Source organism: Cynoglossus semilaevis, chromosome 17, assembly GCF_000523025.1.
Source record: "Cynoglossus semilaevis isolate Cse_v1.0 chromosome 17, Cse_v1.0, whole genome shotgun sequence".
Lineage (NCBI taxonomy): Eukaryota > Metazoa > Chordata > Actinopteri > Pleuronectiformes > Cynoglossidae > Cynoglossus > Cynoglossus semilaevis.
The window spans coordinates 6,141,469-6,160,784 of record NC_024323.1 but is presented as its reverse complement, the minus strand read 5'-3'; the positions used below and the strand labels follow the sequence as shown (position 1 = coordinate 6,160,784).

Below are 19,316 nucleotides of genomic sequence, written 5' to 3'. Positions count from 1 at the left end.
CACCCAGATGTTTGACATAACAAATCCACTCTTGTAAATTTAGTGTTTATAGTTTCAACAACTAAACCAAAGCAGTATAACAACATTACCGACAACAAGAATCAGATCAGGCCATACTCGGTGTCTACTGATGTCAGGAGCATGATATTACAAAATATCTTTTATATAAAGTTCAGGTACCAGTAGAATATTCTTAGAATATTTAGAAAGCTGATTACAAGCCTACACTAACATGCCATAGTTCACACAGCAATTTATTTGGGGGAGGAGAGAGAAAATACAAGATATGAGTTTAAATGAGGAAAACATTAAATGTTGGCTATTGGTTTTATACATAGTTTTTCAAATGACTGTTTATTAAATTTAATCTGTTCTGTGTTGCATGTGTACATCATGTTCAGGTAAACATTTAACAGTAATTGTGTCATTATATGATGCCATGTTTATGTATACTTGCTAAACAAGGTTATTGAAAAGTGGTTCGACAAGTAGGTCGTTCATTATCTGTCCCTGACGTTGAGGATCATTGAGGGTGAGTCGAAGTAGTTTGTGCCTTTGACAGTGGAATGAGACCAGAAACACCTGATTCACCTGTTTGTGGGTTTGGGAGAGACTTGTTTTATTTAAAAAAAAATTTCTGCTACCCAGATTTCATTTGAGTCCATAATGTATGTAGATGGTTTTAATGGCAGGTATCTAAATCAGCTTTATTCAGTTTTACTTGTTTGAAACCTTGCAATTCTTTATAATGTTGGTCCCCGCTGAGCCACAAAGCTACTTGGATTCTGCTGAAATCCAGTTGGACTGATTAGTCACCCTCTCCCAGTCATTGTAACTATGGTGAGTCAACAAGGGACAAGGACCTAAGGAGGATGTGCTCTAGCTGTTAGTGTTTGCTCAGAGTCAGGAAGTCTTATTGCTGTGCTGTTTTAGAACATGCATGACCTACAGTCTTTCCTTCAGAGCTTTAACTGTGTATACACCTGCATATTTATCCCTCCAATTAACAAACAAGTTATTGAATAGATCCATAATAGTTTACTTTTAACACGTTAGAGAACTCAAGTAGAATGCTCAACAGCAGTGTTGTTCACATGAACATCAGGGTATTGACAAAGCTAAACATTTGGTATAGTTGGAAATTCATAGTCTTGTTGTAAAAAACTTGTTTGGATCCAGGTCTTGGTGAATTCTAACTTTGTTCAGCTCTTGATGGTTAACAGTATTGGCCATGGTTCTGGTTGGAGGAAGGATATACAAACATACTGAATCGTACCTGTACTATATATATACATATATATATATAAAAGCCCTGTGTTCATATATTATTTCAGATGACAATAAATGAATGATTAAAATGTATTTGCAGTATTTTTCATTTTCTGTTTTGTTGATAAGACTCAGGCATGTTTTTAATATTTGTGTTGTGGCCAGCATGCTAACTTAATTGTTCAGTTAGGTAGAAGAACCAATTGTTTTTTCTCAGCAGCCAGTGTTATAGGCCAGTACACACAGTAGCTAACACAGCTGAACTGACCACAAAAGTTTCCTATTGTCAAACTTTTGTTGGTTCTTGTATTGTTATTGGTAAATAGAAGGGGGGAAGTGGATTATTGTCCTAGATTAATATTTTAGGAAGTTCAATTTCAGTAGTTGGCTCAGTCATAAGGCATGTCACTCTTAATTCAGAGAAGAACATTTAATTCAGTTTATTTCAGTTTCTTGTTACTAAAGCAGAATATCACATACACAGATGCAATGGTGCGTTCACCATTTGATATATAATTTAAGACCAAGTTTGAATCTAAACATTGCCTAAAACAAGGTTGCTATAGATATAATTTTAGTATATAGTATAATTTTAGTATATAGTATAATTTTGTAGGCAAAGAAACGTAAGTTCTATATTCATTTCACTGTTTACTAAACAGTCTTATATGATTTAGCCGAACCTGTGTGAATGGATGGCTAACCACTGGAAAATGTGTAATTGATTCATTTTAATTCAGCAAACCATTTCTAACACGATGCATGGCAAAAAAATACCTCACTCAACAGTTTAAAAATAAACTTTGTTAAACCAAGTTAAACTGTGTGTTAGTATTACAGTAGTCCCTTGCTAAAGTTACTCTTTGACTGGGAAAAGAAGCAGCGGAAGCAAAAAAAGAGCCAGTCCCTGCTACTACTACGGATACACCTTCGGAAATCGTGGAAGAGGTGCCCCAAGAAATGGCACCACCCTCTGAAGAGACGTAAAATCACGGCTGTGCAGTAAAAGTCATCATCATTTTATGGCGCATCAATATGGTGTCACTAGTTCGCGGAAATTCAGTTCTCGTGACAGGCCTTAGAACCTATCTACCGCGATAAACGAGAGACCACTGCATGTACTTAAGGCTGTAGTTCCATGTAAAAAAAAACAAAAACAAAAAGTCACCCTTACTTGAGAATAAAGAATAGCATATGTCTCTCCATGGCTGGCGTGGCAGCTCGATCTCTCAAAAATGCCAGGGTTTTTTTTCTTCTGTTACAAATCCCTATTTTTCTTACTTCTTAAATGTTCTCCATCAAAGAGGTACACACTAATGAGAGTTGCAAAATATGTTATGTGAAGCAGTTGGGTGGCACAATTTTTTGCATTTTATAGACAGAATGACTGGTCACAGAATTAAAATACCTATCATCCCCAGAATTACCTCTCAGAATAGTAGTTATTTAGCAGTGTTGTTCACATGAACATTGGGGTATTGACCAAGCTAAACATCTGGTATAGTTGGAAATTGATAGTCTTGTCCTGCTCCTGATGGTTAACAGTACCACCAAATTAACATGTCAAATAATAACATGTCTAACAGGTCCAATGACCCTGCACCCGCTGTGCATGTCTGACCATAACATTATAGGCAGACTCTCATGTCCAGGTTTTTATTATTTTTCGTGCCGTCTGTTGCCTGGAGTTCATGTTTGCTTGTCCAAAAAAATGGTATCATTAGGAATATTTTCAAGTTTCTAGACATTTTTGAAACAGAAACAGTATCCTATATTTGCTCCATAAAGTTTTAACTTACTCTACAACTGTTTCAGTTCTGTCAGCCATCCTCATTCTAACACATAGTAACAACACTCACCTGAATATATGTTAGGAATAATTGTGTTCTTCCATGAATTGTGAAACTGTTTTTATTGGTTTTGTAGTAGTCTAGCTCTGTTGGTCTTGATTACACTAAAACACTCAGTGTTGTAATGTCAGCAACATGCCAGCTCAAGCAGACAAATACGTAGAAGGACATGTGACTCTTGTTATCAGCATTATACCAAACACTACTGCTGGCTAACAGCAGTCTGGCTAGCTGACTTCAGTCAGATTAGTTTAGCTTCTTTGCTAAATATTATTCATAATGATCGACGATGTGGACATTTCCCTAGTCTTCCCTTGGTTAATGATTTTCAAAACAATGTGTAAAAAAGTTAAAAGTGAACAAAACTCTATTAGTCCTAAAATCCCTTCTTGAGCTTATGGTAAATTCTGACTTCACCCTCTCTAGTTAGTGTGATCCTCCTGCTCCTCAGTATAATAATGTTTGAACGTAATAATAACCTTGCGTACATGTTTAGCTTTTAACTTATACTGAGAACAGTAGACACGCAGTGATCCCTAAAGCTGTTGCTCAAGTTTATGCAAACACCCTGGCTGGTGTTTTCAGTGTAAATATTTTCTTAAAGAAGTAGTGATGTCAGAGGAGGCATTCTGCTGACATGACTTTCTGGTTCATTTCGTGTTAATAGTTATTTTCTGGTAGACCAGGTAAAAAATGAAACTTCATTTCTTTGGTATATTTTGTGCCATATCATTATTCATGGCTAGTCTCTCCCTTAGGAAAATTAAGCCCTTATCCAACTCTCTCATCTTACTGAGATGCAGCATTTGCATTCTACTTTGCCTTCTGGTAAAGGTTTTTTTTTTTCTTTTTGAAACACTAAGCAGGCTTTGTGAATCTAAGGCCTACGTTGTACATTTTGACTGCAGTATGCGTAAATCCCTATTTCTACTTCTACTGCAGTAAACTGAGCAGTGCAGTGTTACCACCAAGTCATGCACTATTGTGGTCTGACTAAGAGTGTTGTCTGACATCTTTTGTCTTCATTGTCTCCCCTCACCCTGAATTAATAATGGCACCTCAATAAAGTGATACCGTCCACCAATAACCCCTTTGTTTTTGTATGGACGACAATGTTGAGCACTCTTTAACATGCATACCTCTTACAGTCCTCCTTTCTCTTTTCAGGCACAGTGCTAGTATTTCAGCTTGTCACGTTTGCCCCCCTCCCCAGAGCCATTTAAAACAACAAGATGGGTTTTGCAGTTTGTTTACAGAGACAGATGAGTTATTGAGTTTCCTACTGTTAAGATCCTGACCCAGAGAAACCAGTTTAACATAGGGTGTGTCAAATTTCTGTTTTTAGGAATTTTCTAGAATTTTTACAGATTTTGGCTTAATTCTTAAAAAATCAAAATGTGTTTCCATTAAAGATTTTTAACTTGTATCTACTGTTTAATCATCAACTGGCTTTTTCCCAGCATACAATTTTATGTTTCAGGATAATCAATCAATGTTTGGAGTGTTTGACGATAAGAAGTAAAAATATTATTAACCGTTTTTGCATTGTGCCCATTTCTCTATTGGCACCAATGTTTCTTGAACAAATTGATCACTCTATCTATTTTTGTTCTGCATAGAAAATGTTCCTGGAGAGCTGAGTGATCCCTTCTACTGTGACCAATATGAACAGGAGCACCTTAAACCCCCAGTCATGCGTCTTCTTCAGTCCTCGGAACTCTACTGCCGCACATACAGCCTTCTACTAGGTGAAACTGGAACTGATAAACAGCCCAAAGACAACGTTGCCTTGCTGGAGCTGCTCACTGAGAAAGGCATGTTCTACAAAGATGAGACGCAAGTGACCGATGCAGACCTCCGTCACAAACCCATTAAAATGGTAAAGTAATAGTGCTTGAGTAGGAGTAAACACTGAATTGTTAGTAAAACATTTAATATATGTGTTATGCAGTTTTGTTGATTTAAGATTGTTAGGAGACTCATAGTCTCAAGACTCTAACCCACTAACCCAAGACTGTGAGTCTGCTTCTAGTGTGGCATTACTGCAAAGCTGGAGGGAGATATGGGCTGACACTCACATCTATATGCCAACATGCAGCAAAATATACTGTGTGCTCTGCTAGACAGGAGCACTGCACAGTAGCAGGACTTTGTTGTTGATATGAGGCCTTGCTTCTGCTTTGAATTGAGGGATTAAAGGACATCAAGTAGACCCCCACTCATCTGACCTTCCCCCACCTCTCTGTTGATCTGAGAGGATGAGTGGATCCAGCTGCTGGGAGCGAAGCTAAAGCGGGATTGGTGACACACAGGAGGACCATTTTACTTTGTGGGTGTGATAGGGATGGAGGTAGAGCCTTGACACAATAGATGGTCAAGAGCAGAACAATGGCTGAACAGTTCTGGTGAAATGTTAGATACCCTGTTAAGACAGAATAGTCTGCCTTCTTTAGGTAAATCCAGAGAAACTGGTTCTTCTTAGTTGCCCTAAGTCATTTACAATACATCCCTGTGTAACCCAGGCTCTCTCCCCCTTTCTCTCTCTCTCTCTCTCTCTCTCTCTCTCTCTCCCTCTCCCTGTCTCTCTCTCTCCCTCTCTCCCTGTCTCTCTCTCTCTCTCTCCCTGTCTATCTTTGTCTCTGTCTCCTTTAGTCATTTTTTTGGTCTTTGTCTATGTTTCTCCCTCTGTCTCCCTCCCTTTCTTACCTTTTTTCATGGTATAATTTATAGTAGAAGGTTCTGAATCTGAAACCTACAAATTATGTGCTATCTGATAATCATGTCACAGTAGTCAAGCTGTGGGTGCAGCTGCATTTTCCTTGTAACCATGAAGTAACTAGTTTCCCTTTTTTTTGTCACCTTGTCACCTTTTTTTAAAGATAGGACTATTGTCAAGCCGCTCCCCACGTTGAAAAATTGACTTTCACCTCATTGAACAAAGGAAATTACAAATGAGTGTAATTTCCCCATAATTAAATTAGTTTGACTGTGGGCCACCTTTTACTTGCTCAGATGGTAAAAGGCAACTCACCCCCAATTTCAGAAGCCACTGCAAACCAGAGTTTTTATTATTGTCGTGTTTGTCTGTATCTTATCTCGGGAACACAGATATTGGCCATGGCTCAGTTAGAGTTAAATGACCAAACATATTATGACCACACATATTATCAGCAACTGTGTGTGTAAGCCACAAAAGCTGGACCAGTGAGTATTCCCATGAATATTAATGTAATTACTACTTTTGTCTTTTACTGAAGGCAGGATCTAGACCCACTCAACACCAAGCTCTCTGACTGCTCTCTGTCCTTGATAGATGCCTTTACCGAATGCTTTGCAAGCTTGTGAAACCTGTGGTCACTGATTGTTACTCGGCTGCAGCTTGACATTGTCTGCCACCGACTGACAAAGTACCTACAATGTGACAAACAATGAAAGTGGGTCATGTCACTGCAGAATTAAAGGATGGAGCATCAAGCCAGTAAACAGCTTTGGAGAAGCCGCAATCTGCTGCAGCACTGCTATATAAGTTGATGTGACATATAACTAATACAGTAATAGCCCTCTTATAATGCTGTCACAGCTGCAGAAGGATGAAATATTTTTTTCTATGTCCTTGTCTCTTGACACTGAAATTCTTCAGTCAAATGTTACCCATAATGCTAAAATAAAAATAAAATGGATGAGCTCTTCAATCAAAAAGAAAAGGTAGTTCAATTCTATCTTTAAGTTTATGTTCCCAAAACTGTCAACATTTTTTTTTCTCAATGTACTGTAGTAATGGTACAGAAGTTTTAAGGTATATTCTTATCTACCTGACTTGGATCTTTCCCCTTTGTCTGTATTGGTTGCTGGCGATTCATCCTCCAGTCAGTCCAGCCTCATTACTCCTGAGATTGACAGCAGAGATCCATGAAGATTATAGATAATCTGATAATATGCTCTGCTGATTGAATGGCATCATCCACAACTAGACACACCAGAAATGGTTGCTAACTGTACATTTATCCAACATATCTCACAATATCCCCATTGTAACCTAATCCCTAAATCTACTGTTAGACGATACGGTGGAAAATTGTGAAACCTCTTTTAAAACATGCTCATATTGATTTCCATGCAGAGGGTATTAATGACTGTGTCACACAATGAAGTCAGTGAGTGAGTTCAACTCCTCATGAGGCCAAGTGTCAGTTGTGAGCAGTCAGGAGTATCAAAAATATATATTCTATTTGTTTATGCCTTGATCTTTGCTTAGTGTGTAGTAAATAAACTTTTCCATATTAGGTCTTGTACACGTTAAGCTGGACTGGTATTACTTGCTTAATCTCGACACATTTATTCACATGGAGAGTCCGGTACAAATACCAGCATGTGCCCCCCACCAGTCAGAGCCCTCTGTTGTTTCTCCCTCATTAGGCTCCAGACATAGTAGGGGGAAGGGGTTAAGTCATATTTCCGACATAATCAGGATGTAGCTTTACATTCCTTGTCTGACACAGTGGACAAAATTAGGTAAACAGATTATCCCTACTAGAACCATAAAGATGACCCGCTACTGCATTTAATGAAGGAAATATAATGAAGGAAATATTATTATTATTATTTCCCATTCTTTGTTTTGCTCTTTTGTGAAGTCTGAACTTTTTTTTTGTTTGTTTCTGAGGAGAGAGTAGGTGCTGAGCCACAGCACAGAGCAGCGCTGTGGTCAGGCTTGTGTTGAGATGCATTGTGGGTCAGCTGGATGGTTGTTATGGTGATCTGGCAGTGTCTGTGTTGTGTGTTCATGATTTGCTCCTCTCTCCCCTCTCATTAAGGAGACTTGTGATTTAATTTAGCGAGCTCTCCTGGGTCTGCAGAGGGAAATCCACTAGCAACGCCTCCTTCTACTCTTCTACTCTTTGATTTTGCGTTTTTTTTATCTGCAAACATCTGTATGAAAACCTGGTCAGCCAGTGGTTTGTATATTTATCAAAGATTTGCCAAACTACACATTTTTTAATATAATTTGACGTGAATTTGCTCCATTTGCCCCTACTGTTTGACCCATTATGTTTGTCCAGGTCAACATTTTGCATCAACACTAATTTGTCCACATGGGCTCATGTACAGAGCTGGACCTTAAATAAAGAGGTTAGTGTAAGAATGTTCAACCCCCATTTGGAATCTTTAAGTAGCAAAAGGCAACAGGCACTGATTTGAACAGATTAGGCTCGGAACATAAGATTGTGAAGTGGCTCCTTGGCCCCCTGAGGAATGTGTTGTTGGTGACTGGTCTGTCTCCTCCATTTATGTTTGAGGTGTTTGTTGTGTTAACTGAAACTTAATGTCACAGGATCTTAATGATACTGTTTGAGACTAGCCAAAAATGTTAAAATTCAGGAACCAAAGATTTGAGAATTATAAAACAGACGAACATGACAACGCAGGTGGGGCACTACATCTCTGATCAGGATGTGCTTTTAATGTTTTTTGTCATTTAATACGCAGTAAAACACAGAAATAGTTTTAAACAGAGTGGCAACACTTCTATGTCTTCCTTATTCAGTTATGAGTCATGAAGAAATATTTAATTGCGTGGAAGCTGGAAGAAAGGTGAAGTAGTTGAGCTCCAGGGACACACGTGTAATGATGTAACAGTCCACTACCCATTTAATGATTTAAGGACTGTACAAACATAGGTCCAGAGTTCATCCACATCTGCCCTTGTCTCTATTTACTTGCTGAAAACTCGTCATAGTGTTTGTGACTTACCGCTGGTCTCTGGTGACCTCTGCAGTTTGCTGTTGGTAAATACTACTAGTGTTGCAACATTGCGAGGTGACTTGTGTTGTGCTGCTTTGCAGTACACTACTGTAGATTTAGTAATGCCTATTGTACTGTTGTGTTGAGATAGCTAATTTCTTTTGTTAAGCAAATTGACATTAACTACAGTAACCCTGACTGATGCCACCACTGACCCTTTCACTTTTTCTTCTATGTGATTGTTGTAGAATGCTCACCTTGCAGTAATAGACGCCCTGATGGCAGTGGGAGGCATGGAGACTGTGACAGTGGTGAAGAAATGTGCCTCTGCTGAGCTGCTTGGTAGAGCTACCAAATGGGAAGATGCTCTCCTTCATTGGATTAATGTAGTAAGGACTGATTCACACACATGTCACACACATGTCAGAAATATCTCACATGAATGTATCCTCAAAATTTGACTGGAGACTACCCAGTGTACTTAAAATGCAATAAAAACTAACATCTGTCATCAGGCAATCCAGTCGAACTTTAAATAATAAGGTGAATGTTGAAAAATACATGTTGGAACTGAAATGTATTTAGTGTCACAAGGAGATTGCTTAAAAAAAAGCTGTGAGATAATTGTCTGGACAATGCTGTTCAGACACTGCCACTGGTAGAAGAGACATTGGCCTTCATACAGTAACACCCATCTACCCAGATGCACAAACACTGACTAAACAACACTCTTCTATTCTCACTGGGTCCATCTTGGATGACCTTTGGCCCCCAAAAAAGTTGGTATTTTCCCAAAAAAAAAAAAAAAAAATACAAAGTTTAATACAAAGTGGTGTAAATACATGTTTTATTTATTGTGACTTCTTAAGATATGACAGATCTTGTGAAAATACTGTTTGGTACAATACAAACAGTAGTCCCTCACAACAAAATCTCCTTATTTTTCAGTTAAATCAGAAACTTCGAGAACTTACTGAAGATTCCCAGGAGGATTCACCTCAGGCTACAGAAACCCAACCTCTTCAGCCCACTGTGAGTTTGTCTGTTACCACACTATATTACAACCAAACATATGTGACTGTCTCTGTGATAATAAGTACCCATTGATGTAAAAAGCAATCGTTTTTGTTAGGTTTACATCATTGCTATTGTTCATTATGGCTCTCATTCCTTTTTACTCAACAATTATTAGTTGATACAAAAAATAAAGTGCAGTTTCATTGATTTCTCTGGTATTCATGTCATGCACTGTGGTCTCGTTGGCCCTAGTGCTTTCACGGTAGGCTTAATACCTCTTGTTGTGCTCCTGTTCTTCACGCCCTCCTCTTTCTTTATTTCCTTTCCATTTCCTCTCTAACAGTGTCCTACTCGGTGGTACTGGAAACTTGTTCCTGTAAGTTCCCTTCTTTCCTCTGCTCCCTCTCCCTGTCCCTTCATCCCTCCAGTGTCCTCATCAAAATTATCAGCAAATATCTGATGGTCAGGTGTGTTTTTCCCCCCATTTACTAGTTTGAAAATGTTAGTTTGCACCACGTCGTAGGCTGCAGTTCATTGCACGACAAATTTCCTAACATACTAGTAAATGCAATAAGTCAAGGCATGGCGGAGGAGTGGGAAAAACCCAAGTGATGCATGAACTACAGTTAATACTACATAGTGTGTCAGTGTGTGTGTGTGAGAAAAACTGGTTTGTTGAGACTTTTTGTTACCTTGTCCCTGCTGATGGTGTGAGTCAGTCCTTGCTGACGGCGTACTGTTTCTGTGGCGACTTACATGATACATAACATCTCAGTCTTTCTTTTTTCCCCTCTTCCTCATTTGACCTTCATGCACTTTCACCTATTCTGACAAAATCTTCCTCCTATCCTCTGATGGAGTGGCTGCCTTGGAATTCTCTTATGTACATTAGCATAAACTTGTCTTTCTTTTTATTTTCTGTTTTGTTTTGGGTTTTTTTACAATCTTAGGGCCGGGTGATAAATCAGGTTTTAAAGATATATAATTAGTCTGTATGCAGTATACGATGTAGATGAGACTATATTATGTATATTGATATATGCTCTTTAGTCCTAAAATGATATACAGTTTTATTCATAAAACAGACAGTTTTGCAATCCTGGCCTTTATCTTATTAATGTCTGTCTTTAACTTTGTTCTGCTCAGCCTCTCTCACACTGAGTGACAACTTAATGAGTGTGTGCCAAGAAGCTGGTAGTTTACAGAAGAGAAGGACATTTATCAGTAGTTGAGGTTCAAAGTGTCAGATGTAAAATATTATTATTTTTATAGTGCGATAAATCAGTTTAAACTAATGTCCAAACCACAAGAAGTCTCTTCCATCAGCGTCATAAAGGGGGGGATGTGCGGTGCGGTCAGGAGAGTTGAGCATCAGTTTGATTCATGAGACGGCAGCACTGTTCATAGATTTTCCTGGTATATTTTGTTAAAATAAAACTGCTTTAAGTGTACTTATCACTTGGGAGACATTACAACATGAATTACCTAGTTGTAACAACTGTTTAACTTTTGTGAATTATTTATTCTCACAATAATAGATGTTTTGTATACACTGGGAAGCATGTGTTTAATAAAATGTTATTGAATTTAATATTTTTTTACATACTATATTATTAAAAATACAATCTGTGTGATTGGAAATTCTGGGCTTTTTTCCAATTATCATTTCATCAGGTTAAATATTGAAATAGTAAAAATATCATATATTAAAGTTTCCAAAAAAAAAAAAAAATCAGGATATCATTTTGGACCATATTGCCTAACCCTGCAGTTTAGTTGAATATTAATATATTTAAATAAAAGACATAGGCATAGTATTTGATTGTGTGTTGTTGTATTTTCATTTTCAGCTGCGCTACAGAAAGGATAATATTCAGTCCAAACAAAAACCTGTCTTTCCTGTGGTGAATGAAGTCAAAGATTTGTCCAGTGGTAGTGCTGTTGCTGCTGTAATACATTACTATTGTCCTGGCCTGCTAAGACTTGAAGGTAATAACTCCTACGACTATAACCACAATGTTTGAGTAAAACATGCATTTTGTTAATTGTCTTTCTTCCTGTCAGATGTTTGTATGAAGGATTCCATGTCGGTACCAGACAGCCTATACAACCTGCAGTTCATCCGGGAATTCTGCGACAGCTGTCTAAAATGCTGCTGTCACTTAACATTGGAAGATATGCTGTATGTACCAAAAGAGCTCCAGGTATGTATTTTTTCTGTCTATCTGTCAGATAAATCATGCACATTGTCTAATAACCATTTTTTTATCTGTTTGGTCTGTGTTTTTAGTGCAATTTTCTGAGCTTCCTAGCTGAACTGCTTAGCTGTTTTGAAGTTCAAAAACCAGACTTTGTTCAGCCACTTAACTCACTGGGTATGTAAAGGTCAGGATTAATGGACTTCCTACAAACAGCAGATTACTAATGAATATCTAATTATAAATATTTATGTTTTTAGTAGATGGAGCCACACCAGAAAAATTAAGTGGCCTGCGCAGCAGCAGGTACTGGATGGATTCAATATTTATGTCTCTTTATTAGTCTGCTGCATCTTTGAAATGCTCCTGCTAATTTAATTATTTTAACTTACAGTACCTCCCCATCAATTTTCAAAAAGCCCTTTCTCCCCATCTCTTCACCTGCCTCAGGTAAGAGTTGAACAATCTTCTCGTCTTTATATCTATCCTGGTGTTTGTGAATTCTCCAGTTGAAACGCTTCATTCCATCAATACTAATGCATGTCTTTGTTGTCTTTGTTCTTATGCATTTTGTATGTAGTTTTTTTATGTATTTATTGGTACACTTTCTGGTTGCTATGTGCATTTGTGATGTGTTTCCCTGTGTTGTGTGCATGCCTTACACATCTGTGTGTATCCCATTGTACTCAGGATCTTTGACTCAGTCTACCTCAATGTCTCATATAGAAGGAGTTGGAAAGACTTGGAGCAAAAAGTCTCTGAGGTAAGTCAAAAACTAACCTGCTGTCACTGTCATTAATACTATTTCATGCTTAACCTTTTTATTTTTTTCCTAGCCGCCCATTGTCTGCAGTGTCCTTTAGCATTCCCTTTGGCTTGGACAGTGATGTAGACATTGTCATGGGCAACCCTGTAATAACCCGATCTGTAAGCTCGGACCAGCTAAATCCAGCAGCCCAAAGCAGCATTCGTACTCCTTACACCCCTCCTGAAGACATTAGTCATGTGCTTAAAAAGCCCCTGGGCCCAGCTGGCCCACAGAGATCTTCCTGGACGAACCAACCAACCTCCAGCGTTCCAAGGTTGGTTGAGCAGAATGGTCTTGTGGGGAGCGAACCAGGAGAGCTGCCTACAATTGAGGAAGCTCTGCAAATTATCCACAATGAGGGCAAGCTGGAGCCACGTTTACATCCGGACGGTGCCCCTGACGGCTTCTATCTCCACTCTCCTGACGACCCCGCCAGTTTAAGGCACACAGTCAACTTAGCGGCCATTAGCAGCTCGGCCCCTTCATGCTCAGCAATGACACACCGGCCGTTGGATTCCAAAGAGCCTACTCGCACCAGAAACACTTCTGAATGTTCGCGGGATGATGATTCAGTCTTGAGAGATGGAAGTGTGGACTCAGATGCATCCGAAGACATGCCGAGGACACGGTCCACTCCCGCCACACCTGCTGCTAGTGAATTTGATAGTGGTGTGAAGCTGACCAGCTTTGCAGAGCGCAAAAGGAAGCAAATTGCAGGTTCTCCAAAAGCCACTGAATCTCCTCAGATGACCTCGTGGGCAAAAAAATCAGAGGACAGTGACGGCAAAGGTTCAGAACTGAATAATGAGGTGTCTGAACTGGGGGCAAGACTTGAGGAAAAACGCAAAGCAATTGAAGCTCAGAAGAAACGCATTGAGGCCATATTTGCCAAGCATCGACAAAGACTGGGTAAGAGTGCCTTCCTGCAGTTAAAGAAAGAACAGGATGAAGGTGAAGGAGAGGGAAGCAATGGAAGAGTCAGTACTTCAGGCACAGAAGAAGAGCTGGCTAACCTAACACTTGAAGAAAGGCTAGCTCGTATGGAGGAGGATAACCAACAAGTTCAAGATGAGCAGCACCCTATAGTGAAGAATGAAGGTAATATGAAAGAAGAGCTCAGCAAATTCTTCAATCACTCCCAAGACAAGGCTGGTACACAATGGGAGAAAGATGCAGTGAAACCAGATAAAATGGTAGCTCCTCTGGGAGACTACAACAATGCTGTGTCAAAGTTGACTGCTGCTCTGAGCTCCCTGCAAAGTGACATGCAGCGCTTGACTGAGCAGCAGAACCAGCTAATCATAAAAAAAAATCCTTCTCCTAACAATAAGTCCTGGGTTATACCAGCCAGTCCCAGAACCTCCACACCGGCACCTTCACGCATGCATCGAGAATCTTACCGAAGTTTGAATTCGGCCTCCTCCTCTCCATCTCCATCACGAAGAATCACAAACCACACCACTCCAACTAAGTCCCCTCAAGTCCAACGCAGAACCCAGTCTGTGCCCCCTAAAAGCCCAAAACACCACCAGAGCAGCCGCACACTAGACAGTAAACCACAAGCCCTTTCAAGGGTTCTCAATCCTCCTCAAAATGTTGACCGAATCCCCCACCTACGTCGAGTGGTTCCCCGGCAGTCCCAAATCCAGACCTCCTCTTCCTTCTCCATCGGTGACTCTGGCAGCTTGGATGATCTGCACTCAGCAGGATCAACTCCCATTGCCACACCAACACTTACTCCAGTACAAACCCCAACACCGCGGTCCACTGTAGACGATTCCCTGTCTGAGGTAGGCTTTAACGATGACCAGAGCATATTTAGCATGGACCTAGAGGCTGGTTCTTTGGATGGTCATGCAGCTAGGAAGGAAGGTGGTGTAGGCGGAGGCTACAGCTCTGGTGCTCCATCGGAGTGCTCTTTTGAGAGCGATGTCCCTACAGGAATGGTGAATGGCAAACGCAGTAGCCTTATTGAGATCCCGCTATCTGCTCTGCAAGATGGAGAAGCAGAAGAACATCTTCCTGATGCCTTCCGTACTGACTCCGTAAATGACCAGACAGAATCTGAGTTGAAAGGAGGGGTGGGTTTCTTTTTCAAGGTATGTCCACTAATTACTCTGATAATTATGCTTTCACTTATTATCACAAATGGCGTAACTATTTTTCTGTGTTTATTATTAGGATGACAAGGAGAGGCCAGAGGACGAGATGGCGCAGCGAAAGGCAGCCTTGCTGGAAAAACAACAGAAGAGAGCAGAAGAAATGAAACGGCGTAAACTTGAACAGGAAAAAGAAAAAGAATCAAAGTAAGAGCCTTCACACACACACACATAGTACATTTTAAGTAGGCATTTTTAACTTTGCTATTTAAAAAGATAATATTTGTATTCATTTGTAATTTTGCTGTTATCCATATGATAGGCCTCTATAATACTCGCATCAGTTTCTGATAATCTTTCAGAAACTTAAACCTGGCCAGCTGCTTTAATATCAGTCACATTTCAGTTTTATGCTTTATAAGCTTTCATTTAAATAAAAGCTTTGATTATTTGTTTTTTTCATTTGTGTTTACTGTAAAGTAAGTATTTAAATGGAAATGTAAAATACTGCTCATAAACAAAAAGCATGAAAGTCCTGGTCCATCAGTTGAGCAAAGGAGGAATGTAGCTGGCCGTTGGACAATGTACAATTTGAATTAATTGTCATTAACTTCTAGCAAGCCTCAGTGGATGACCATTGAGGGTTGGGGTACTAAGAGTGAGGACAGACCCCAGACTCCTGGCACGCCTCCAGCAGCAAAAACCACTCCAGTGGAAGGAACACCTCAGCGCAGAGGAGAATTCACCAGGCAGGAGTATGAACGGAGACAACAGCTGAAGATCATGGAAGACCTGGACAAGGTGCTGAGACAGAAACCCACTACAGTCCGTGGTGTCAAGAAGCAGAGACCAAAGACTGTGTTCAGAGATGACTCCATGCTTTCTCAAAGCCCTGCCAAGGGCTTCATGGGTAATCTTAATACATATTCCTACGTAATCTGCTGCACATACCTTCTGCGGTTTTTCTAAAAGTTTGCAGTGATAGGTGTGGGTTATATTCCATTGTTTTGTTAAATTCTTGATGTAGAATCAGTCAGTTTACTTTGCACAGTTCAGAAATGGTAATGAATAATGAAAAGTGTTACTTGGAACTTGTTTTCTTTCTCAGGAATGTGTTTTAATTCTAACATTGATTCAGTAAACTGATATGATTGTGAACATTTCCTCTTTGTAGGCACCAGGCTGAACAAAGTGTACTCTCACTCATCCATGAACCTGTCTTCCATGGCCAATGACCTGTCTGTAAGGAAGTCTCCAAGGTAAGACGCAAATTTTAGAGCCTGCTGTTGTTTTTTTTTTTGCATTAAAAACGATAAGGGATTGTAGACAGTTCACAAAATGATGCTGGTACACCAAAAGAAAAACCTTTACGGTCTTTTGTGGAGAAATATGGTAATATATGTTACAAATAACCATAACTATAGTTTGTCATTGAAAAATAACTTTTTTTCATTCCAAGCAAGGTTTATTTCATGAATTCATGCCAAGGTTGTAATGAAAATGTAAAAAATAAATGTGAACACAGAAAATACCCTGAAGGTCAGGTGATGACCTTTCTCCTGAAAGTGTTTCTTTGATGCTTCCAGCCGTTCACACTCTCCGTCACGGCACAGATCACCAGGACGATCAATTGCCCTTAACGGAGAGAGAGACTGGGAAAATGGCTCCACCATTTCCTCTCCAGCCTCAATTCCAGAATACACAGGTCAGTAGTATGTTCAGGTGTACCTGGCACAAAAACAGGTCTGACCTGAATAAGTTGTTTCTAAAATACTGCATCATACTATACAAATATAAATCCTCCTGATGGTCAGGTCTATTTTTTTTTTCCATTCATGTTTTTTTTGTTGCATCAAAGGTTTTGAAGAAATGAAAGTATAATTAGTTTCCCTGTTTATATTTTTTTGAAATGCTGTGTTTTACAGGACCAAAGCTGTACAAGGAGCCAAGCTTTAAATCAAACAAGTTCATCATTCATAATGCCATCAGTCGCTGCTGCCTGGCTGGAAAAGTCAATGAACCTCAGAAAAACAAGATTGTTGAGGTAAACAATTGATTTGATAGAGTTGAAAAAATATAAATAATTCCTACCAAAGTAAGTCCTGGGAAAGCCAAATTGGAAAGTGAAGATAAACCTTCCAGATGATAAACTTGTGGCCATGAAATACACAAATGCATTTTTATCATGATGGGGTTGACGGGGTTTTTTTCTATACAGGACATGGAGAAGAGCACTGCCAATCATTTCCTCATCCTCTTTAGAGATGCCAGCTGCCAGTTCAGAGCAGTTTATACCATGAACCCTGAAACTGAAGAAATGGAACGTCTCACTGGCATTGGCCCCCGCGTTGTCATGCCGGAGATGGTAGAATCTATTTACAAATACAGCTCTGACCGCAAGCAGTTCACTGTCATACCATCCAAAACTATGTCCATGAGTGTAGATGCCTTTACCATCCCTGGTCACTTCTGGCAAAAGCGCCCAGGGACGCCCAAGAAGCTCGCCACCCCCAAATAAAATCACACAGAGGATGGGTAGAGAACTAATCTTTCAGGGAAATGACTTCTATTGCGCTATATTTTTGTCAGTAAGGCACGTGAATGCAGTTATTAGTTGAATAGATGAACAATGGACGCTGAAGAAAACAATCGAGAACAGTCCAGCTAACATTACATGCCAAATGTATGGGCCAGTCACTTATTCGTTCAGACGCCGCAGCATCGTTGTCTTGTTTCTGATTAGTCCCACATTGTCAAAAGGTTTCATTTTGTTGCTTCCTGCCTAACTACACCTTGCCTTACCCTGCAGCCCCTCCCCTCTCTCTCTCTCTCTCTCTCTCGAGATTTGTTTTTAGCTCTTTGATAAGAGGAGAGAACCAGTACTGCCTTCGCCCACTCTACAGTATTTTGGTCCAGAGTAGTTCTTGACCCTCTTTATTCTGCTTGCATTTCCTGTTGCTGCCTTTTCTTTGAGCTCTCCAGTCTGCTGAAAAAAAAGTGGCTCAGTACTGCAGGTAACTGCTAAACAATGAATGTAAGACACCTACTAACCACTCATTCTGTCAGAGGTGATTATTATTGGTTACTCAGGACCTAAAATCACCAGACCGGCTGGTTTCGCTGCAGGCTGCACAGGTGGTGGGGCCCTGTCCACATCAGTAGGTTTGTCAACCAAGCGACTGCTTGTGCCTCCATAGTTTCTCCCTAATACCTCCAGCTGCAGACATCTGGATGTTTTTTTATTCTAATGAATGTGATTGTTGTTGGGCAAACCACTATGACTTTATAGGTTGAAAGAATAACACATTTTCCTCCACATTTACCTTCTCATTTCTAAATGTTAAATTAAACTGTTATGGCAATTTTTAAACCAATACTGGAAACATGAGGGAGGGGCTTTTCTTCATGTTTGATATTATTTAGGGACAGCTAAGTGTGAACGTAATAATCAGTGCTAATTTAATTTAATGAATGCCGATTACTAGGATTTTGTTTTTCTCTGATGATGATTTGTAAAAATTGACTTTGTAAGCTATGGATAACCTAGCCTGCTGCTTGAACATTAGTGAGATTTGTCTTTGAGAGGAGAATGAGTGAATGGGAATAAATAGTTATTGTCAAATAGACTAAGCTTGCCTAAATATTTTGTCTACTGTAGGGCTGAATAAATCTTCGAGGTCATCGTGTGATAGTTCTTTGTCTGTATGTGTTTCCACAGAGTGAGGTTTTTTTTTTCTGTGGGCAGTAATTGTCCACTAACTAACTGAAGGACGTTAACCTGTGTTTCTGAGTCTCCAGCATCTGCTCCAGCACGGGCGGTGATGCAGCTGTTACTGCCTTTGATGGGTGGAGCAAAGTGTGTAAAATAAAAATAAAAGAGGTGATTGAGTGTGTGTGTGTGTGTGTGTGTGTGTGCGTGCGTGTGTGTGTGTGTGTGTGTGTGTGCGCGTAGATGATTTCTTTGGTTGTATTTATGTTTGTATAGAGAACTGTGTGGTAGTCAACACTTTAAATTGATCATGTGCAATTCTCCCTTCCCTTTTAAAATCCTACAACACACAAAGGTGTATTTATTCAGTTTACATTAGATGTTTCATTTGATATTTAGTTTCAGTTTCCACACATCATTTTGGTTTAGGTGTTGTGTCACTCATTCATTTCATCGCTCATTCATCACGGTTTCTTTTGTGCCAGCAATTGTTTATGTCCTTTGTATTGAATGATTGTCCTTTAAACTGGACCAGACAAATAAACTCCTTTTTGAACCATTTACATATATATATTTTTATTTTTCATTGCCACTTGTTTGTAATTCACAATTTAAAAATTACCA

General features: G+C 39.5%; 1 protein-coding gene across 5 annotated transcripts in view; it reads left to right on the top strand.

The window, feature by feature from the left end:
• Positions 1-19,259, top strand: part of camsap3 (calmodulin regulated spectrin-associated protein family, member 3) — a 21,715-nt gene extending 2,456 nt beyond the window's left edge. The window contains exons 2-18 of one of the 5 annotated variants that reach the window (XM_025064192.1): positions 4,739-4,998; positions 9,110-9,250; positions 9,810-9,893; positions 10,222-10,254; positions 11,729-11,867; positions 11,943-12,082; positions 12,169-12,253; positions 12,340-12,382; positions 12,471-12,526; positions 12,767-12,839; positions 12,913-14,983; positions 15,066-15,190; positions 15,601-15,893; positions 16,158-16,242; positions 16,570-16,688; positions 16,909-17,027; positions 17,202-19,259. In XM_025064192.1, the coding sequence (XP_024919960.1) occupies positions 4,739-4,998; positions 9,110-9,250; positions 9,810-9,893; positions 10,222-10,254; positions 11,729-11,867; positions 11,943-12,082; positions 12,169-12,253; positions 12,340-12,382; positions 12,471-12,526; positions 12,767-12,839; positions 12,913-14,983; positions 15,066-15,190; positions 15,601-15,893; positions 16,158-16,242; positions 16,570-16,688; positions 16,909-17,027; positions 17,202-17,501 (4,166 nt within the window). In that variant the 3' untranslated portion in view covers positions 17,502-19,259. Of the gene's footprint in view, positions 1-4,738; positions 4,999-9,109; positions 9,251-9,809; positions 9,894-10,221; positions 10,255-11,728; positions 11,868-11,942; positions 12,083-12,168; positions 12,254-12,336; positions 12,383-12,470; positions 12,527-12,766; positions 12,840-12,912; positions 14,984-15,065; positions 15,191-15,600; positions 15,894-16,157; positions 16,243-16,569; positions 16,689-16,908; positions 17,028-17,201 lie in introns of all 5 variants that reach the window. The other 4 variants (XM_017040704.2, XM_008329609.3, XM_025064193.1 and 1 more) reach the window with 4 other exon arrangements.
• The last annotated feature ends 57 nt before the right edge of the window (positions 19,260-19,316 follow it).